At 40.5% G+C, this 24,044-nt stretch overlaps 1 protein-coding gene across 3 annotated transcripts in view; it reads right to left on the minus strand.

The window, feature by feature from the left end:
* GRID1 (glutamate ionotropic receptor delta type subunit 1) overlaps positions 1 to 24,044 on the minus strand; it is a 906,582-nt gene that overhangs the window by 400,524 nt on the left and 482,014 nt on the right. For all 3 annotated transcript variants that reach the window (XM_063133111.1, XM_063133110.1, XM_063133112.1), the window contains exon 4: positions 16,639 to 16,844. In XM_063133111.1, the coding sequence (XP_062989181.1) occupies positions 16,639 to 16,844 (206 nt within the window). The remainder of the gene's footprint in view (positions 1 to 16,638; positions 16,845 to 24,044) is intronic.

Genomic DNA, 24,044 nt, shown 5'->3' on the forward strand with positions numbered 1-24,044 from the left:
TTAGACAGGAAAGAAAATCCTACAACTCCCAGCATTTCTAGCCAAGCAGGACTTTTTTTCCTTTCAAACATGATTAGGATTGCACTGTTAAACATGTATCCAGTCTGTTAGAGTTAACTACTTTACAGTGGGAAATAAACTTTCCCAAACTAGTAAAGGATACATGTTTATATCTACATCTGTGTTTTTGGAAAAGAACAACAACAAAAGATGTAACGGAGATTTTGTACTGTGGTGTTCTAAGCTTAACATTATCAAATAGATTATTTTAACATTTTACAATTCCTACTCATTTCTATGGTTACTGTTGACCAGAGATGGCCAAATTAACTTTACTCTGCCCTCCTGGCCCTATCAAATTTTATTAGGAAATAAAATAGCTCATGGTTTTACTTGTAAGGAAAAGAAGCACAAACCCACAAATATGATTGTATTGCTATCCCACAGGAAGTAAATTCATTCCATAAGACTGTCCCATACCCAATCGGTAACAGCGTACCACCGAAATATGTGTTCCATACCTGTGAAGACTTCTATGCACAGAGAACCATTACACCTCCTGGGGTCTCTGTAATTGGCAAGCCCTCTATTAGCCCCCCATCCATCCATCCACCCCATACCTCTCATAATAGGTCTTTTGGTAACTGTCAAATAACCCATACAAGTTACATGTCAACCTAATGACAATTGGTAGAAGGACCAATACATGCCTTTCTTCTGTGATACCTGTTTAAAATATCTGTTTAAGCCTGGCGATACATGAAAATAAGAGAGATAACAACAGATGCACTTATGCTACGCTAAGGCGGCTTTTCTCCTCCTAACACCAGCATAGACACCCTTAAGTTCCGTGGCACCAGTCTAGCAGTTGTGTGCAGTACTGCATACATGAGGGCTGCCTGAAACTGATCAGAAGAGTGGTAATTGCCCCATTCGCAAGCTGAAGCCACCCAGAGATTCACAAATTCCTTTTGTATTCAGTAAAACCTGCAGCAAAAACTCACACTTAATGCCACTTGTTCTTAACACCTGAAGCTATAATGAATGAATATCCAGGTGGAGAGATTTGGGTTATGGGATTCCCAAGTCACAAGGGATGGGAATTCTGCATAGTTTTTACAAAGCACATGCATTTTTGCCTCTAACTATTATTATTATTATTATTATTATTATTATTATTATTTATTTATATAGCACCATCAGTGTACATGGTGCTGTACAGAGTAAAACAGTAAATAGCAAGACCCTGCCGCATAGGCTTACAATCTAATAAAATCATAGTAAAACAATAAGGAGGGGAAGAGAATGCAAACAGGTACAGGGTAGGGTAAGCAGGCACAGGGTAGGGAAAAACTAACAGTAGAAAGTAACAGTAGAAGTCTGCACAACATCAAGTTTTAAAAGCTTTAGGAAAAAGAAAAGTTTTTAGTTGAGCTTTAAAAGCTGTGGTTGAACTTGTAGTTCTCAAATGTTCTGGAAGAGCGTTCCAGGCGTAAGGGGCAGCAGACGAAAATGGACGAAGCCGAGCAAGGGAAGTAGAGGCCCTTGGGCAGGCGAGAAACATGGCATCAGAGGAGCGAAGAGCACGAGCGGGGCAATAGTGTGAGATGAGAGAGGAGAGATAGGAAGGAGCTAGACCGTGAAAAGCTTTGAAGGTTAACAGGAGAAGTTTATATTGGATTCTGAAGTGAATTGGAAGCCAATGAAGAGATTTCAGAAGCGGAGTAACATGGTCGGAGCGGCGAGCCAAGAAGATGATCTTAGCGGCAGAGTGGTGAACAGAAACCAACGGACTGATGTGAGAAGAAGGAAGGCCAGAGAGAAGAAGGTTGCAGTAGTCCAACCGTGAAATAACCAGTGCATGAACAAGCGTCTTGGCAGAAGAGACAGACAAAAATGATCGAATCCTGGCAATATTATACAGGAAAAATCGACAAGATTTAGCTACTGCCTCAATATGAGGAATAAAGGAGAGCGAGGAGTCGAAGATAAAGCCAAGGCTACGAGCTTCCTTGACCGGAGTAAGCGTAACATCATTGACAGTAAGAGAGAATGAGAGATGAGGAGAAGGTTTAGGAGGAAAAACAAGCAATTCAGTCTTTGCCATGTTAAGCTTCAAGCGACGATGAAGCAGCCAAGCTGAGATATCTGAAAGACATGCCGAGATACGATCGTGAACATCAGGAGAAAGTTCCGGAGATGACAGATATAGTTGTGTATCATCGGCGTACAGATGATATTGGAGGCCATGAGATTGAATAAGCTTGCCCAAGGGCAACATGTATAAGAAAAATAACAACGGGCCAAGCACCGAGCCTTGCGGAACCCCTACTGAAAGGGGAAAGGAGGAAGACGAGCTGCCATTAGCCAACACGCTGAAAGAGCGACCCGCTAGATAGGAGGCAAACCAGTTATAGACAGAGCCACAAAATCCAAGGTCATGAAGGGAATCTAAGAGAAGATCATGATCAACCGTGTCAAAGGCTGCAGTTAGATCAAAGAGAATAAGAACGGAATAATGGCCTTTAGACTTGGCAGTAAGGAGATCATTGGTGATCTTAGTAAGGGCTGTTTCGGTGGAATGCAGAGGACGGAATCCAGATTGAAATGGATCCAAAGCAGAGTTACTAGAAAGAAAGTCAAGACAGCGAGAGTAGACCGCACGCTCCAGGATCTTTGAAACAAACGGCAACAAAGAGACAGGTCGGTAGTTAGATAGAGATAGCCTATCAAGAGTAGGTTTCTTGAGAATGGGAGAGACTGTAGCATGTTTAAAAGCAGAAGGAAATGAACCAGAGGACAGAGAAAGATTAATAATATGTAGCAAGGAAGGGAGGATAGCAGGAATAAGATTAATAAAGACGCGAGAAGGAATCGGATCACGAGAACAAGTGGAAGGCTTCGAAGAGCGCAGTATTGTAGACAGTTCATCCGCAGAGACCGAAGAAAACGCAGAGAAATTTGCAGGAGGAGCTGACAGATGAGGAACAGGAACTGGAAGAGGAGCAGAGCTGGCCAGATCAGAGCGGATAGTTTGGATTTTAGCATTGAAAAAAGAGGCAAAGTTATTAGCAGACAGAGAGGCGGGGAGAGATGGCGGATTAGGCTTCAGAAGAGAATTGAAGGACGCAAAGAGCCGCTGAGGATGCCTAGCATTTGATTGGATCAGCGTTGAGTAGTACTGCTGTTTGGCCAGTGAGATGGCAGAAGAGAAAGAGGAGAGTACAAATTTGTAATGGACAAAGTCTGCCCGGTCCCTGGTCTTACGCCAAAGGCGTTCAGCTGCCCGGGAACAAGAGCGAAGGTAGCGGAGGGAAGAGGTGAGCCACGGTTGGGGTTGAGAAGGGCGAGCTATCCGAGTTGTAGATGGAGCAAGATTATCAAGAGTTGAAGATAAGGAGGAATTAAAGAAGGAGACAGCTGAGTCCAAGGAGACAGCCGAACAGACAGAAGGAAGGGAGGAGGCTAGAGACTGGGAAAAAGCCTCATAATTGATAGATTGCAAGTCACGACAAGAGCGAGAAGTGGGACGTGAAGGAGGAGGATTATGAGTAATATTGAAAGAAACTAGGTGATGATCTGACAGCGGAAAGTGAGCAGTAGAAAAGTCCAACACAGAGCAATTCCGAGTGAGAACAAGATCCAGACAGTGTCCAAGGGAATGTGTGGGTGCATCAGACCAAAGCTTAAGATCATAAGAGGAAGATAATGAGCGAAATCGTAGAGCTGCAGCATCTTGAGGGTCATCCACATGAATGTTGAAATCACCCAGGATAAGAGTAGGACAGTTGTCAGAGAGGAAAAAGGACAGCCACGAATCAAAATCAGAGATAAATTTTGAGGACGAGCCTGGGGGGCGGTACAGAACTGCAACCCGCAGTCGCAGTGGAGCGAAGAGCCTCACCACATGTACCTCAAAGGAGGAGAAGCAATGTGAAGGTGGAATGGAAAGAGGCTGGAACTGGCACAAACTAGATAATAAAAGACCCACACCACCACCCCGACCCTCTGGGCGACTAGTGTGAGAGAAACTGAACACATTCCATCAAATTAATGTCCTTGTAACAAAAAAGAAAGGTAAAGCGCATTGATACTTTATTTGGTATATATGTGTGTGTGTGTGTGTGTGTGTGTGTGTGTATATATATATATATATATATATATATATATATATATATATATATAACGAAGACATTTTGACCCTGTTAATATATCATACTTCATTGCCCAAAGTACAGATCTACAATCCTTTTCATGCTTTAATGAACCATTTGCATGGAATATTAAATTTTTAAGTTGTACTAATAATAGATTCTCTGTGCTTATCCACATTAGAATGAATTTCAAGAGAAGAAGTTTAATCTTGAAGTCTTGAAAGGAAAAAAAAACCTACATCACTTCATTGCTATATAATCTGATCTTCTTTTTATCCTTTTCTATGCTCCTATGCTTAAATAGGAACAGGTACAATACTGTAGATAATATTGGGCCTGTTCAGACAACACGCTAAGCCAAGGTGAGGCTGCTAACCCTTTTGCAGCAAATGGTTAGTGTGTGTTTAAACCATAGTTAGGTAGCCACCGTGGTTAGGAATGGTTCACACAACAAGGTAAGTCATGGTTCCACATGACACATTAAGCCATAATGTTTAGCTCAAAGTCACTATGAATCACTATGGCTTAGCATGTTGTCTGAACAGGGTCAACATGTGTTTGGAGTCTGGTTCACATATTAATATTCATCACAGTCACTGCAGCATCAAGTGATGACTTGTGTCAATAAGCCAAGGCTGGTGTGAAAGGTAGGCATGGCTGGGCACCTGCCCTGAGGCCCACTGACAAGAGTATCCTGGAGTTGCCCCTCCTCTTCACCAGTCCAATGTACCTCTCACTCTCACCCAGGCAATGGTGGTGTTGAAGAGGAGGATCAATAGATGCTCTCTACATGCCAGGCAAGCAAGTGGTAACAACAATGAGAAAAAGGAGGAGGAGCAATAGCACCTAGTGACAATGGCAGTAAGAAGGTAGACTCAGTGTGAGGGGGGCCCATTGAGGATGTCCTGCCAAGGGCCCTCAAAAACCTGAATCCAGCACTGGGATGATCCTAGATCTAACAGCCCAAATAGAATATTCATATTATTCAAAGGAGTCTGCAGCATTTCATTCTGGTAGGCGGTGGCAGAGTTTAGTGGATCCCCCACCGCATTCCTTTTGTGCATTTTTTTCTGACTCCAGCCATGTGTGCAAATGGTAATTTGTGCAAATTGGATTGGGGGGGATTTTAAAATTTGCATAAATGGGAGTCATCAAATATATATTGGTGATTTGTGTATTGACTCAACTTGTTACAGATCTAGTCAATGCCAGCAGGGCAAAACAAAACAAAATCCACCAGGGCATAACTGGAAGATCTGTTGAGTTCACATACACCCCACAACCGAATTCTCATATATCACATTCTTGACTTCTTTTCTCTCAACAGCAGACCATCTTGCTGCATCACAATCCGCTTTTGAAAGTTCCCTCTGTTCCCAATGTTATTTGCAAATATGGCACGAGGGACTGTGGTTTGAGAAGTACCATCCACAACCCCTCATAGGCAGTAGCACTGTGCTTTGGGCCCTGTCCATGGTGCTGAAATGAAGTGAAAGCAAATGGTCCATATGTGACCATTCCTAAGCTTCTTTCATTTCAATGGGATATGCATTCTAGTATGTAACTTAATGCAAGGTCACTTCCAAATAAATTGATAATGGTTGTAACACTCCTTACATAAATGTTGCAGTGAATTGTAAAGCTGGTAGATTACTTTTAAGGCCTCACATATATGGCAGAGTAATTATTCACTGGGATAAATGTACATACATATAGAGCTACAGGGTGACAACAAGCACCATTTTTTAAAAATCATTCAAATGAGTGGGCATGCACCCAATACCTACACTTGTACTCCTCCCTATAGGTATATACGTCTTACCCTAAGCTGGTTTATTTTAAAATTTTATTTACTGTTTTTCCATATGAATGTGCAAAGCACTGTATACCCTATTTCTTCGATTCTAAGATGCACTTTTTTCCCCATATAAACATCTCTAAAAATGGAGTGCGTCTTAGAATCGCGGGTGTGTCTTAGGTTTTTTTTTTCTGTTGGTGGTACTGAAATTAGTGTGCATCTTACAATCGATGGCATCTTACAATCGAAGAAGTATGGTAATAATAAAGATGACACAGCAACATTTTGCACTAGTTGGAGCTTCTGGATTGTCTTCAAGGGCAGCTCTCTCTAAAGTGCATTAATGTAGTCAAGACAAGAGATAACCAAAGCATGAATGTCCATGACCTGATTTCCATGTACCACTAGAAGGGACCCCAGATACATTTTTTAAAAATGTACTTGATGTCATACCTACTCTGTCTGGGCATCCTGAAACTACAGCATCTACTTTTGCAAACTGCCCAGAGAGCTTTGGCTATGGGGCGGTATATAAATTCAATAAATAAATAAATAAATAAATAAAATACATAGGCTACTAGGGATCCTAAGCATTGCTAAAGTAGGTTTTTACAATGCTGAATTCCTAGTTAAGTTTCATAAAGCAAAAGTCAAAATCATATTAGTAGTAGTAGTATTTGTAAAATGCCCACTTTTTTGGTTAGCAACCCCCCCAAAAGCTATTATTATTATTATTATCATTATTATTTTAAAAAGTTAAAACTTTAAGACAAAGCCCCTAAAAGTAACATATAATTAAACCTTAAAAGCTTATTGAAATTTCAAAAATGGTCTTCAGTAGACACCAAAAAAAAAAAAAAAACCATACAAAGAAGTCCAATGTATCTCCATAGGAAGGATATGCTAAAATTTTGTCACCACGACCATAAAGGCCTGGCAGACATTTGTAACTGCTTATCCCTTAACAAAACAGTGACTATTCTAAGAACTTGCACAAATCTTGTTGGGGGGTTTGATGATTCTTAAGGTAGACTGGTCATACACAGTTAAGGCCTGTACAAGCTTTTATACTGAGCCTGAAACAAACATAGCTGAAACAAGATTGGAATTATATAGGCCAATCTCCAGGCAAAAAGCTGACAGCAAAGTGGGCAACTTCATTTTCAACAACTTATAGGCAGTCTCACATGGACAGCACAGCAATAGTCCATGCTGGAATTAACTAGGGCATGAATAACTGAATCTACCTACATGAATTAGTTTCACAAGTACTGTCCTGCAAAAACATAAGTCCGCATTATAATATTGGGACATCTGTATTTTATTTCTAGGCTCAATAGATATAATGAAGTTATTATTGCTGACCTACTTAATATTTCATTTTCTCCCCTTCATCAAATATTTCAACTTTCCCTACCTTTCCATTGGAAATACACTGCTTTTTTATCCTTTCTTTCCCATTTCTAGATATTTGGTCTAATTTTAAATATCTTATTTAAATTTATCTAACAATTTAGGTATTTTAGATTACATTTTATATTGGCTAATATCCATTGGGGTGCAACCCCTAATATAAAGTATGTTGCACTAGCGTAAACTACACTAGTGCAATGCCTATAGCATAAGCTTCTGCACTGATTGCCAGCTAATGCTATTAGCCTTGTGGTAGGCTAGTTTATGCTACTTCATCATAATCTACAGTAGTGATTATACCCCACTGGATACTGGCAATTATTTTATCTCTAGATTTATTAACTTAGCCCAAACACATACACATACACACAGAGAGAGAGAGAGAGAGAGAGAGAGTGAGTTACAGATTTAATATGTAAAAAAAATAATCTTATTACATGATTACATTTGAAAATCACTCACTGCTACTTACAGGGTAATTCCTAGTGCTGACATTAAAGAGGGGGAGGAAGGGATGTATGTATTCCATAAGGAAGAACGAGGTTCACTACAACTTATCAGAAACTTACTTGTGCAGAAACGGGGTATATCCAAAAGAGCTAAGTCAGAGATAACGACCTGCATGGAAATTTGTTGGGAAGAATGTATAGCATTATGACATTGTAACATTCACTACATGATTTTGGATAATTGGGGTAATTTTATGAAGGAGAAAGAAACCTTAACGGAGAAAATGGTGCCAAACCAACAAGGGAGTGAACAATTCCCAAAAGAAAAGAGAGAGAGAGAAAACATTCTCATCATAAGTGTTTTGGGGACATATCTCAAACCCCATTATCTATACCCTGAAAATGGAAACAGGCTAATATTTGGCACAGCCCTAAACATGAAATTGCTGGAAGAATTAAACAGATAAAGAGAAAACGTATAATGAGTAACAGTTCCAGCGAACTTCGAAGCATGCTACATTAATAAAATAAACGTCCCCACGTTAAAACTCTTCTCAGAATATTAACGACAACAACTCCCTCTGTATCTGAGCTTGCTTTTCAATTCTGACCCTTTAATGAAAATATCATGTATTTTATTACCCTAAGCAGTCTTCCACCCCCACTGAGCTGCAACCTATTCATGTGATAACCACACACTTCATATCATTTACTCTTGCTGAAAGAAGATTTAATCGTTTGTGATTAATTCAGCAGCCATTACTATCAGACTATGTATCGTACTTTCCATAGGCACTCATACATAACCTTGAAATCCTTCATTCAAAAGGATTAGAGCAGTTGCGATGTAAAAATCTGAATTTACATGTGTTTGGATTAACTTAATTGTTTGCAGTCAAAAGAACCTAACTGCCAGAGAATGTAACAAAGCTAAATTTATCTCAGATGCAGCTTCAGGATTTGTTGTTCTTGCACCAGACAAAAGTTTGACCTCTGCATTCATTATTAAACTTTAAATGCTACCATATGTCTTGATCATTTCAGACATGATTATTCTCTGTAAAACACTAAGAACTATGCCAAGTAGGCAAATCCACAGATCAGATGATTTGGGATGATTTCCGTTCAAGGGCTTGGTCTGAAGGTACATGATGCAGCTCAGGCAGTCTGGTTACTGCCTGGATAAGAGAGTACCTGGGCATATCATGTACGGATGTGATGCCTTTCCTCCATCATGGCGAGGGATGTACGGATTGTGAAAAATCACTTCCGTCTGCGTTCTGCAGATTGTCAGGCACCATTTATTCTGTCAGAATTGGATTTTTTTCCAGCTTCCGAATTTGCACAAATATGAATTTGTATAAATTCACACATGCACAAATTCGCACAAGAGCATTTTCATGCTTTAGCCTATGGGGAAAATGTGAATTTTCAGCCAGGTTTTTTTAAAAATGCATATTTTTCCATGACAATATTTGTGCACAGTTCACAAACATTAGGTGGCATCCATGAACTTGCAAACTAACAGGAGAAAAGATGGCCCACTGTAGAATCCCTGGGTTGTATTCATAAACATCTGAACTCATTTGGTTCTGTTACATATTTTCCTGATAGCCCTAGGCATGGCATAAATGAAATAAATAAGGAAATAAATTCAGAAAAAGAGTCCCACTGAACTTGGCTTGAATTTGAGCACAGCAGAGGAGATTACACAATGGGTGAGGGGGAGGACTCACAGGAAACAGTCAGACTTAAGTTATCACCCTGCCTATAGTAAACTCAGGGGTTGAGTATCAACAGCTATGTAGCCATAATGGGACCGCTGAAAAAACAAGAGGAGGTTATCACCATGCTCAGAACAAACCAAAAGTTTGACATAAAGTGTCACCCTTACACACAAAAACCCTGACAGTTTAATGAGGACTGAGCTGAGTAGCCAGAATGGAACCCTGAGGAGTACTTCTGTTTAGAATGTGAGGATAGACCACAACATTTTGCTGCAGTCCCATTTGTATATATGTGTACAACACACACACGCACACACAAACACGATGACATGGTTCACATGACAGCCCACCATGGCTTAATTTACCTGTGGGAGCTTTACATTCTGGATACTGGAGGTACCATTTTTCATGGCCCTTGCAGGCACCTGACTTGCACTGGCTTGTCATGTCATGGTAGCCTAGGTGGCAGGGGTTGTTGGAGGGTTAGACAACCTCAAATAACCCTAAAAGAAGCTGTGGGTTATTTGAGGCTTGTCTAGCCCTCAAAAAACCTTCTTGTTTGGGTTCACACAACACAACAAGCCACAGCAAGCCAGGCACCCATTGACACCATGTAAAAATAGCGCCCATGGGCGCCCAGTATAACAGCCCCCACAGGTGAATTAAGCTGTGGTAGGCTGTCATGTCATGCAAACCAGTCAATGTCATAAAAGAGCACTGTCACATGGCATGCAAGGAAAATGCTAAACCTATGGCATATTTTCAGGATATCCAGCTGTTACACCGCACTTATGAGTGTGTCCCCATGTTTGGAAAATGCAACATCTAATTCACCTTATTTATCCCAATAACAAGAGGATAACAAAGAAAAGATAACATAGGAATGGTTAGATACCTCATAGGTTCAGAGCCAACCATACAGGGGGAAAGAGAGACGAAGCAATGAAATCAGGTGGAGGAAAAAATAGAGGCGCAACAAAGGACTATAATAGATCCGGGGTGCAAAGGGTTCTCCCATCATCTTCTTACTTACGTCCACGCACAGACACTTTATACTACTCGGTTTCAGAATGTTCAGCTTCCATACACAACCATAGTCTGGTTTTAATTAGTTCACTGCCTAATCAACATCTGACCCATTGTTTACATAGCTATCTGAAGACTTGCTGCTTCCCTGGCAATTCTCACTGCATGCTAAGAAAAGAATCTGTGGTTACCCAAGTATCATTGGTAGCCCATGGACAGGTGTTTGTAGTGCAACTCCACTGTAGCTGGCCTGTCACTTTCACCACATAAAATGTTTACATGGACATCTTCATTACAGACATCGTATATCAATGACTCAGAATCTCTCTGTGAGGCATTAATTATCTTACAACTTAATAATAAAGCTTGGGAAAATGTAGTGAGATGCCAGTTGTCACTGTTGCAGAAAAGCACAGAGTATTAAATGGCCAGATATTATGGAATCTGAGCCGAAAAGAAGATATGTCTAAACCAGTCACAATTAATTTGAAAAAGAGCTTCACACCTGGATATGTCTGACAGTTCAGAATCACCTAATCTATATTTATTCCATCTCTCTACACAAGGAAAAACACAAATTCACACCCAAGCAACTTTGAAATTGGGGAATGGGTTTTCAAATTTGGGACTGATGTTTCACGACATCGGTTTATCACGAACTAAAACAGAGAATTTGCCTTTCACTGCATCAACTAATAAGCAAACACCTCACTATAATATATTATGAGGAAACATTTAACTTTAAGATTGCAACAAAGTGGTCTTATTCTTAGAGCAGATAATGAGGCGATCAAAAGGGCACTACGTATTAAGATACATTCTGAGAAGATCTCAGAGCTGCTTGTATGGAAAGGAAATATCATGCCACATCAAATGGAAGTCACTCTTGATGACTTACAAGTTCTTTGGTTATCTTTTCATTATATTTGCAAAAAGTAATAATGTACAGGCCAACTGGGTAAGTATGAACTGCTTGTAGCCCAGGTGTTTTGATTCTGTTTTTACCTAACTTCTGATGACTTGAGAGTGAACACACTAGCTCCGATCCTTCTCCATCACCATCCTCTAGATATTGGTGGGCATATATCTGCAGTGGGCAACCTTTTCTATTCAAATAGGTACACCACATGACATGAAACCCTAAAAAAATCAGAAAAAGGTTCCCTACTTCAGAGTGGGAACAAGTGAAGCTAGTGCACCTGTCTCCACTCAACTCCTTGCATGTTCGGTCAACACTACTTCAAACACCTGAGTTGGGTGATTGCCAATCAAACATCAAACCGATTACTATACTTTTCCTAAGAAACCTTTCTTTCGTTCTTTCTTTCTTCCTGTTCTTTTTGTTTGCTTTAGTTCTTCTTTAATCCATTTCTTTCTTTTCTCTTTCATTTAGGACATGTCTAGATGGGGCGATATCCTGGGGATCACCCCAGGATCATCCCTCAGCATCTACATGACGCACATGGGATCCCAGGGCCAGGGAGGGATGATCTCTCCCTTGCCCCGGGATGTCACCCTACCCCCCTTTTTTTGTGGTTTTTCCCGTGGTCTCGGGATGATCCCTAGACAACGGGAGGTGTGGGCCACTGTCCTGTTTTTGTCCAGGCTCCTCTTGAGTAACCGCAAGGAGCCAGGAACGGGCCATGGAGCTCCTCCCATCAGGGGGGAGCGGGGTCAGTTTTGTTGTTGTTTCATTCACATTTTTGCAGTAGCCCTTGAGCGCTCCTCTTCAAAACAAACAAACAAACAAAAAACCACACACACACACACAAAATGGCAGGCTCGACGTCCTCCATCCTCCCAGAACATCGCATGCCACATGTAGATTGGGGGGGAGGATCTCACGATCTTCATACTACAAGATCCTCCTCTCTCCCTCCCGGATTGCTGGGAGGTGTCAACATACCTTTCACCTCTTGTTTAGTTTCAAACCTTTCAGGAAAGTTTGCCCTCTATTTCTTATTGTTGGAGCAAGAATCAAGGTATGCTCCAGGTCAGGATCCGGCCGATGCTCCAGGAAGGGTTGTGGCAGCAGGGGCAGCTATAAAACTGCTGCCTGGCTGTTGCACAATCTCCTTCCATCCAGCTCCTTACGCTCTTGTCAAACTCCTTGCCAGACAGCTACACAGCTGATACAATGAAGAGTCTTGGGGCACTATCAATACATTTATAATGACATAAGCTGTTACAGTGCACCATCTCCTGCTGCGCTTGGACTATGGACAGCTCCATAGTCTTCCCAGCATGATCAGAAATGTAGCCAAACCACTCAGGGTTGATGGGAGCCAGACAATATCACCTGTTCCTCCATACATTCTGGGGAAAAACACACATTTAATCTCAAATGCCTTGCTCAAAACCTTCTCAAAATGCTTTTCTTCAGTCCTCCATTGATTGCAATGGTGTGCAGGTGGTCCATAGATTTATAAATACTGTGGAGTTAAGTAACCTGCTACCTTCCATATGGCCCACCTGATTGCTGAATTATTCCCTTTAGCATATTTCAAATGCATGGAGCCTTTAGTGAGATTACATGCTTCCATTATTCAACTTTCCTTTCCTAAAGCTTTTCTGAATCAATCAAGATTCAGTAACAGAAGAGTTTTGAACAAATTACTTCTTAATTCAGCACAGGCTTATACTCCTGCAGGGATCTGGAAAAATATCAGGATCATTAGCCCTAATAATTCCTGTAATAGCACTTTTCTCCAGGGATGGACAGAGCAGCACGATAATTTAGTGCATTACCCTTTAAACTTCACAGTCCTGGAGGGCGATTGCCTTTCCAATATGTGAATGCAAGCCTCATGACTGTTAGCAAGAGTTATGGATTTCAGAGGTGACTGGTTAGATAGCATGTAATGAAATATCATTGCTGGAATGAATAGAAATAAAACTCAGTCCCTCATTTGGCCATGTTATGTTCAGCACATCTGAAAACCAACTTCTAAGGGCATCTTTCAAGACCTGAAATGAAGCAAACATATAAGGAAAGCTATAGCACAGCTCCTTAAAACACACTGGGAAACCTACCATTTGGTTGTACTGATTTCAATGGCTGAAAGATCGCTTGTACCGTTGCAACTGATTTTTCAAACTAAAATGCAATCACAGAAAAGTGTTGGCTGTGTTCCAAGGCAGGCTATTGGTTTGCACAGTGCAACAGAGAGACACAACAAGCCTAGCAAGTGCCCATGTGAATGAAGTGTGTATCCTATTTATTTATTTATTTATTTAATTAATTAATTGCATTTATATACCACCCCATAGCCGAAACTCTCTGGGCGGTTTACAAAAGTTAAAAACAGTAAACATTAAAAACAAATATACAGTGTTTAAAAACATAAAAAGCATAAAAAAACAACTGTATCTTATAAAAACAGCTATTCTGGGGTCCATTAAAAACAAACAAACTCCGCTCATGCTCTTAAATGCCTGGGAGAAGAGAAAGATCTTAACCTGGCACCGAAAAGATAACAATGTTGGCACCAGGTGAGCCTCGTCAGGGGGGCACAGTCGGGGGGCCATCACCGAAAAGGCCCTCTGCCTTATTGCCATCCTCCAAGCTTCCCTCGGAGTAGGCACTCGGAGGAGGACCTTAGATGTTGAGCGCAGTGAGCGGGTAGGTTAATGTCGGGAGAGGTGTTCCATCAGGTATCGCGGTCACCAGCTGTGTAAGGCTTTATAGGTCAAAACCATTACCTTGAATTGGGCTCGGAAACATATAGGCAGCCAATGCAAGCAGGTATCCTAGAATGTGCTCCAGCACCCTTGCAACACCCAACAGTTCTGGTTGGAGGCATGTTGGGTTTCCTTGACAGGTATCAATAAAGAAAGGGCTTCCTCTAGTCAGAAAGTTTGAAAACTACCAGCTTCCACAATGCCCTTGCTATGTTCACCTATGTCTTATTTATTGCTTGCTCAGTCCTTTCTATCACTTAAAAAGACAATATTGCAATTTGCAGCAGTTTATTATGAAACTTCTGCCTATGTTCTGTGCTCACACCAACAAAGCAGCCAATCAATTGCTAGATTAAAGTAAATAAAAAGTTAAATATAGAGTGCAAAGCAGTGATGAAGTAGAATAATATGAGACATTTGATGAAGAATAAAAACACAAATGAGAAGCAATTAAAATCACATTACCCAGGTGTCACAAATGTGGCATTATCCCAGGTCCTGGCACTTGTGTTTTTGATTTTCAAGTTACTCACAATCTACTTCATTTTGGAAGACAATGTATGAAAATTAGTAAATGACAATATTATCCCACAAGACAGTGGTAATCAAATTGTTGCCCAACAGTTATAGCTGAATTGCAATTAGCCTCATGATCTCTAAAAATTCTCAGATATTAAAGAAAAATGGGGAGAAATATTTCTAATAACCAAGATCTGTCACTAAGTTGCCATAATGAAGTATGATTGGGTAAATGGGCTGTTAATTATATAATTAACAAATATTTATCTTGGAGTGGTGGTGAGGTTTTACTGCAATGCTAGGATTGTGGGGCGTTCATATCACGGCTTTTAGGGCAGCCACAAAAAGCCTGCTCCTTATTTAAAAGAGTGAACTAAGATACTGTAAAAGCATATATTTTAGACGGCCATGAAGCATATTGAACCAAAACAATTTTCTGCCCTTTGTCCCATCTCTTTCTCATTCCCAGTCTATGTTTTAGTTATCTCCTGTAGGGCACAACCCTAGGCATGTTTAGATGGGGAAATGGCTAGCTGGGAAATGATAGGAATTGTAGGACTTTTTTTCTGTCTAAACTTACATAGGATTGTAGCCTTAAGTATGTATCCCTCTGTGAGAGCTCATTGGGGATCACCAAGGTGTGTCTTGCACTGGGAGACCCTGTTGCAGAAGTTTCGCTTCTAATGCCACTCACCTCTCACCTAAGGCAGCAAGAGGCAGTGCAGACAGACTGTTTAGGATTGACTGCAATTGCAATTGGGGGAGACCAGGTGAGCAGTTGCTGATACTGCACAGCACGGCCCAGAAACGGCAGGAGATACAGCAAAGGGCTCACAACCCTAAAGAGACTTATTTTATTTATTTATTTATTTATTTATTTATTACATTTTTATACCGCCCAATCACCGGAGCTCTCTGGGCGGTTCCCAAAAATTAAAACCATAATAAAACAGCCAACAGGTTAAAAACACAAACACAAAATACAGTATAAAAAGCACAACTTCGTTATCAGGAACTTTTCTGAAGCATTTCCCAGGCATGGGAGGTAATACTTTATTTTGTGTTGGCTATCAGTGATGTAGTGTAACACCTTTTGAGTAATAAGTATAGTCTTCTGCAAGAGTTCATGGTCACACATCTATGGAAGTAAGTGAACAAGGGGGATTTGTTGATCCTCTTCTAATGGATTTGCCGACACTCCCTTATCTCAAAAAACTATACGCAATTTCCCCACCCACAATCCCATGCCCTCCATCCTGGTTTTCATAGACTTATGTTCCAAAAACTGAGGAAACTAATTCCCCTACAAGTGAATATGATGCTCTTCCAGCACACGCAGGGGTAATTCACCAGTTTCACTAAGACAACCTGAAGTCTCACTCATTGTCATCTTCAACACAGAAATGCTGCTGTTGAACATGCACACTGCGACATTCACACAAACCACACTACAAGTGCTTTATGAAAAGCTTGTGGAATTCAGATCAAAACCTGAAAACAGATGGATGCACATTCATTTAGGTCTTACACATCAAGAGATACACAACTCTCACAGCATAGTAGAACTTTTAAAACTGCTGAGACACAACTATGTTTGAGTGTGGAAGATATGAGTATTTCCTAAATAATCCAGAGTCAACTATAATCTCTCACATCTACATGTATTAGTGCTTCAAAACAAAGTTCCCAAGACTGCACGTTATTATTTTTACATAGTTGACGATTTAGTTATATGTTACTAGAAGTACAACTCAAAACGAAGGTTGATAGGCATAGGTCCACCTTCTCAAAAGTTAACTCTGGCAGCATAGTTTGATCTATTTTTAGCAAAAAAATCTCCCCATACAAAATTCCAGAAAGAATGCACTTACCTCATTAATAAAAGTTTGCGCTCCCCTGGGACTCAGAAGTAAGATCGCTCTTCGTAACGTATCTCGGTAGCGATTCAACTCTTCCGTTTTCATAGTAGTGAAAAGGCTGGCAAAAACCCTGCTGATGTTTCTATCTACTTTTTGTAAAGAGACATCAAGTCCTAGCTTTGAAGCCTGGTCCAGAAATCCCTGCAGACCACGAATATCTGCAAAAAAAGAAACAAAAATTAGACGTTTGGTCTTTTAAAGATAGGAACATAGTGCTGAGCAAAGAGAAACCCATGACAATGGCCTGAATCCAAGGAGCTGCTTAGGCCCATGGCAGGAGCTTTTGCTAGCCCAATGGAATTTTCTTTGAATACATTACTTGCATGCTATATCATAGAATCATAGAACAGCAGAGTTGGAAGGGGCCTACAAGGCCATTGAGTCTAACCTGTTGCTCAACACAGGAATCCACCTTAAAGCATCCCTGACAGATGGTTGTCCAGCTGCCTCTTGAAGGCCTCTAGTGTGGGAGAGCCCACAACCTCACTAACACTGTTGAAGCCCCTCATGCAGAGATGGCTCATGACAGAGGTAGAAAATCAAAATGGTACCACACAGTGGCAGCTAGTATTTAATACTAAATTAAATAATAGTACACACTTCGGTTTCATCCCTAAATTGGCCCTTCCCTGTAATTGATGGGAGCATCAAACATGATACCATCTGGCATGGGTTCCCAGAATTTATATCCACAGCTGTTTGTATCCTGGCCAATATGCTTTGAGTTAAGCATTGTCATCTCAACAGGCAGACCTGCATGTTAATTTCATTTTGGTGAACATTTCTGTGAACAGAGTGGTGAGGAGTCATGCCCTTTACTGATATTTCCTGAAGATATGTGAAGTGCAATGCTTACATGATATCATGGTAGCACTTCCATTCAACCCGCCGCACTCCCATCTAGGTCAACCTGCAAACTGCCCCTGAGAGCCACACCTGAGACACGGATAACACCTGACTTCACGTTCTTAGTCACTGTCTTGTCTGTAAATGAATGCTTTAAAAATAGGGCAGAGGGAGCAAACAGCAACGCCACAAAACGGAACTCTGCTAGTAGATTTACACTTCTAAATGCTTAATAAAAGCAGAGATGTCTTAAACCAGCATTCACCAACCTGGTGCCCTCCAAATGTGTTGGGACTGCAATTCCAATCATTCTGGAGGAGACCAGAAGGGTGAGTTTAAGGGGGGCGGCTCCCTTAAACTCACCCTTCTGGGGTGTGCAGGACAATTTGCACACACCAAACATCTTCACCCGTGTCCCTTATTCTGGAGCAGTGGGCACAATGGAAATAACTAAAGAATGGTGGATATTGTCCTCATTTCCATCATTGCCAACTTTAGATTAGCATGGGTAACTTGATCTTTTCTCTCAATAATAAGAGATCTTTTGTAAAGCTATAAAAGGAACTTCCTTACTCCGAGAGTTGCTACATGCATGAACCATGCCACAGGGATGATATCATCCCACAGCTGCACATACGTATGACCCATGCCATGGGTATTTCTATGGCAACTTCACCATGCTCCCTCCATAACATTTAGAAGTTCTCCATTATAACACAAATACATTTAAATAGGACATGTCCATATAACCATTCTGGACTGTGGCTTAGTCATTTACTTTCTGTCAGGCATTGGTATCACATTCATTTACTTGAATTAGTGTGTCCTACATCTGAAGTTGATTCATCTTTCAAGCTAGAATGCAAGGTAAATTATCTATGTTTCCTTTTAAGAGGGCAATAACCAAGGGCAAGGAATGATAATAGGCAGGGGACACACACATCCAATGGTCCAGGGCCTTCCTGCAAGAAGCTGAGAGAGGAATAAATGTGTTTGCCTCCATTTTGTCTTCACATCAACACTAGGCTGAGGTATGTTTCAACACGACTTGAGTCCAACCATACAACCTCGGTGTCATTGTCATGGAAGTGCTTGGAACTTTAGATTTCAAAAAGCCCAAGTGATTTAGAAAGAACACAAAGATAAATGTATTATTAAACTGAAAATGTGGGGGGGGGGCAGGGGGAAACAAGGCCATTTTCATAAATACAGTTTTTCATACATCCTGAAATAATAATCACAGTGACAAGGATGCAGTTTTCTAGCTAATGTACTTGATTGATGCTATCAACCTGGTGTTCGTCTTTTCCAAATTCCAATTCTATGAACTAGATCTTTGCTATCTTTATTGCTTTATAGATCTTTGATATCTGGAACATAATGGCAGAGGTGTGTTGTTTTTTTAAAAAAAATGCTGTCTACTTCTTCATATTAATGCAGAACTTGACGAGCATGGAGACAACCCTCATTTTGACTCACATTTTACCAGCCTCTAAAACCATTTCCAAGAAAAGGAACATCGCTTGCAAAGACTGATGAATAAGGATGCTATTGTTTTAGGGTGAATTATATTTTCCAGTAAATCTTCGGAAGCAACTAAATAGGAAAGCAGACCCATTTAGAAGTAGGCATAAGCAAGAAAAAGCAGCAGCTTTTGAATTGTGGTATGTGTGGGGTGGGAAACAAAGTCATTTTGTGTTGGCTAACAAATGCATATATATGCTTAAGTAAAAGTCCATGGGACACAAAGATTCAGAACAAAAAAAAAGTCATAAACGATAGGGAAACATTAAATGATTACTTTAAAAATGAATCATAACATTTCTTGCTCCAATACTAAAGATTAAAATTTAAGGAAGAATTGGATGAGGAATTCTTACCCACCACTTCTGATCCCTCCAAAGCCATCCCTGCCATCCTCAATCCCCAAACATATTCTTCCTTCTCTTAACCCTTTAATTATTGGTAGAAGCAGTGGGGGAGTGACAGACATAAGGCAGGAATTGCCCACTCCATCCTTTGGCCTAGGCATAACTTTGATGCTGAGAAGTTTCATTTATTGCATTTGCTTACAGTTGATGAAGTAACACTAAATATGCAATGGTTTGATAAATATCTACCTTAGTATAAACATAGGGCTTTGTTTGTTCATGATGTTACTTTTTCGCATCTCACCAGTATAATTCATCTTTGGTGGAACCATCAGCATGGATCAGTCTCTCTCAGTACACATTAGATGTTGCTTGTTCCACCACTTCACTGCTTCAGTATTTACTTTTACCTATCAACTTATAATACTTTATCTTATTGGCTTTTATTGTTAGCCCAAGTGGATGACACCAATTTTCCAAGCTAGCGAAGAATATCATTATGCCTGCTGGTTGTTTGATGTGATTTGTCTACGCTAAGGAGCTTAACTTTGGATCAGTGTGCCTTCCAACACATATAACATACTTGAAGATTAAGAATATGATAAAAAGCTATGGTAACTCTATTGCTACAAAACAAAGGAAAAGTTAACTACAGATAAATTGTTTCATGTATCTACAGTGCACCATGATACATGTTCATTAGTGAAAATCTTGGAGATATCTTATTATAAATGACTTAGTTCATGATTTTGGCATATTTCTATCCTCAGGACAGGCAAAGTCAGTGAAAACAATAAACACAATTAATCCAACCTTCTTCCTTTAACTTCATCACATATGATCAGTGCAACTTTGGTATTTCTTACCTACTTCACCGAAATATTCTCAATGTGGTTGAAATGGACAATGAACATGTGTTTCTAATTATTGAAAGAATCTCCTTTTCTTATGGATATATGTTTAATGCAAGTTATTCATCTAATTTCTAGAACTTGCTTCAATGATTGAATTTCCTGCTGTACAGCTTTTAAGTTTCTTAACTGTTTCACCGTCTTTTCCCTCTAGAACAGAGCTTTCCATGATATGATAAAAATAGTTATTTATTTATTTATTTATTTAAAAAAGGGTTATTTTATTTATTTATTTATTTATTTATTTATAACATTTGCATCCCACCCTATATCACAAGGATCTCAGGGTGGCGTACAGGTAAAATCATACAAACAATATAAAACAATTAATATACACAGCTAAAAACAAATTAAATCATTAATAAGCTAAAGCCAATATAGAATTTAAAAACAGTAAAACCAATTAAAACAATTAAATCTATGTACAGGCTTGGTGAATTTAGCCATCAAAGGCTTAGGTGTTGTTGTTTTTCCTGGGATTTGCATACATCGAAAGAGAGGGACACCCACAGATCTTGCCTTTAGTCAGACCAAGATACTAGATTCTAGAGAACATTCACCAGACCACAGATGAGATCACCTGACCCCCACTTTGCATATGAAATTTCTGCTGGGTATGAAGAGGCACTTCCGACTTCCACAACAGCAAAACCAATAAAATAAAATAAAATAGCAAAGTACAAGCCAGTCTTTTAATAATCTCTTTTAGCTTTCTCCCCTAGTTACAGTGAAACAGCTCAAGGAGGAGGAGGACGAGGAGGAGGAAGAAGAGGAGGAGGAGGAGGAGGAGGAAGAAGGCAGATATCAGGTTTCCTGGACACGAACACTTCCCTTTAAAAACAGCCTCGCCCATTTCCTCCAAATTTTAGGAACAATTGTTTTTATTGCTGAGGTGCAAATCATTGCTGATTGTTCACAGGCTATCTCAAGCACAAGAGTTCACATATCTGTTATTTTAAAAAAAAAACAGAAAAAATACTTTGGGAACCATTTTTGGCTCATCATTTTTAAAGTTGTTATACTGGTTTTAAATGTATGTGTATTTTGCTTGTTTTTGTGGTTTTTTAATCTTTGTAGATTGTTTTTAAGTGTTTTTTATCTTATGTGAACCATCCAGAGAGCTTCCGCTTGAGGCGGTATACAAATGCAATTATTATTATTAATAATAATAATAATAATAATAATAATAATAATAATAATAGTTCGAGAGTCTGTGTAGAACACCTAGATTGTACCACGGACCAGGTATATTCCTACTCCCTGAAGAGCCAAAGATCAGATTGTGTTGATTGAAGGAAAAGTACAGTCACGTATCACTTTTCATTAAAAGTAACTGCACGCCTTCCATGCAATATGTTTCATACAGAGGCTTTGCCTCTTTGCTACTCATCCGAAACCTCCTTGGCCTCTTGGTTTTTTGTTTTGTTTTTTTACTTATCCTGCTTCATCCCAACAACTCTAGAGTGTTCTCAGTCTTTTCATGGAGCTCCTTTTTTTCAAGCCTTATTGATTTGTTTACACTTTCCTGGGTCTCTCCTTTTACATTCCCAACACCTTCCAATAATTGGCTCTGCAATGTTTCGGGGCATTTTCCTTTTACAGGCTGCATGTGAAAGCTTTAAAGGACATTAACACCATCATCACACATTAACAGGCCTTAACATACTCTTTGGATCTTTCTGAATCTTAGCACAGAACAAGAAACAGGCTGCAAGCAGTGTGTTCCTTACGTGTCTGGCCTTGTGTAGGGACCAACTACATAAACTCTTATGCCTCAGAAAAACAAGAATTACTCAATAGCTGTATCTTTGGGAAATTCTATCCTGTGATGGCATGATATAACCCACTTATTAGGTCAAACATGAAAGTCATAAGAGTTACAAACTCTAGCTTCTACATCATGTCCAACATTATTCCTGTTTTTTTCTTTAACTTCCAGCCTGATTAATAGTTTTCAAGAACTCAAAGACTTGCTCACATCTTTATGACCTTGTAGTTTTATTTATTTAATTTATTTATTGCATTTATATAGCGCCTTTTTTCCTCCAAGGAACCCAAGGTGGCAAACATAATCCTCCTCCTCCTCCTCCGCTCCATTTTATCCTCACAACAACAACAACCCTGTGAGGTAGTTTGGGCTGAGAGTCTGTGACTGGCTCAAAGTCACCCAGTGAGCTTCCATGGCCGAATGGGGACTAGAACTAGGGGTGTGCACGGACCCCCCGCTCCACTTCTCTTCCAGATCCGTGATTTGTGGATCGGGCCACTTCGCTCCACCCCCGCTCCGCCTATGTCTGCTCCGCTCCGCTGCAGAGCTCATGATCCGGATCGGAGCTCCGTTTCCCCCCCCCCATAGGCTTGCATTAAGATAAAAAAGTATACAACTTTTTTTCTGTTAAAGTTAGAAACCTCAAGTTTGGCACCATGACACCTCATGGAGGTATACACACGCACGCCAAGACTCAAGGCAATCCCATCATCCCCTGATTTTTGGGGAATTTATGAAAATTGGGCACCCCATTCACACCCCTTTCGATAGCTCCGTCAATTTGCATGTTAGGAACCTCAAACTCACCACCATGACAGCTTATCCAGGGATACACATGCATGCCCAGATTCAAGGCAGTCCCATCATCCCCTGATTTTTGGGGAAATTATGAAAATCGGGCACCCCATTCACACCCCTTTCGATAGCTCCGTCAATTTGCACGTTAGAAACCTCAAACTCACCACCATGACAGCTTATCAAGGGATACACATGCATGCCCAGACTCAAGGCAGTCACATCATCCCCTGATTTTTGGGGAATTTATGAAAATAGGGCACCCCATTCACACCCCTTTCGATAGCTCCGTCAATTTGCACGTTAGAAACCTCAAACTCACCACCATGACAGCTTATCCAGGGATACACATGCATGCCCAGACTCAAGGCAGTCCCATAATCCCCTGATTTTTGGGGAATTTATGAAATCGGGCACCCCATTTGCAGACGTGGACTGTTCTCTGATATTTAGACAGATAAAAAAAGGGAAGTGAGCACACTCCCAGATGCCATCTAGACCCACAATCATGCCAAGGTACAAGGCAATCCCATCATCCCCTGATTTTTGGGGAATTTATGAAAATAGGGCACCCCATTCACACCCCTTTCGATAGCTCCATCAATTTGCACGTTAGAAACCTCAAACTCACCACCATGACAGCTTATCCAGGGATACACATGCACGCCCAGACTCAAGGCAGTCCCATAATCCCCTGATTTTTGGGGAATTTATGAAATCGGGCACCCCATTTGCAGACGTGGACTGTTCTCTGATATTTAGACAGATAAAAAAAGAGAAGTGAGCACACTCACAGATGCCATCTAGACCCACAATCATGCCAAGGTACAAGGCAATCCCATCATCCCCTGATTTTTGGCGGGGCTTAAACCTGCAGACAGCTCAATGGGGCCATTTCAAAGGAAATCCCAACATGCCATGAATTGGGGAGTAGAGATAAACCTATGAATCTTCTTCCACACTTGAAAAATGGATTTGGAACTTCCAAAAGTCTAACTGAGCGCAGGAAGGGCTTCTCCCCTGAGTCAAAGCCAGACACACACAACATCCCTGCGAGGCGGGCAGGGGAGGAGGGAGGGAAGGCAGGCAGGCAGCAGTTTTCTGGGGGCATAAGGAAGTGAGCCAAGGATAAGCGAGTAAATGGAATAAATAAATAAATAAATAAAT

Source organism: Elgaria multicarinata, chromosome 8, assembly GCF_023053635.1.
Source record: "Elgaria multicarinata webbii isolate HBS135686 ecotype San Diego chromosome 8, rElgMul1.1.pri, whole genome shotgun sequence".
Classification (NCBI taxonomy): Eukaryota; Metazoa; Chordata; class Lepidosauria; order Squamata; family Anguidae; genus Elgaria; species Elgaria multicarinata.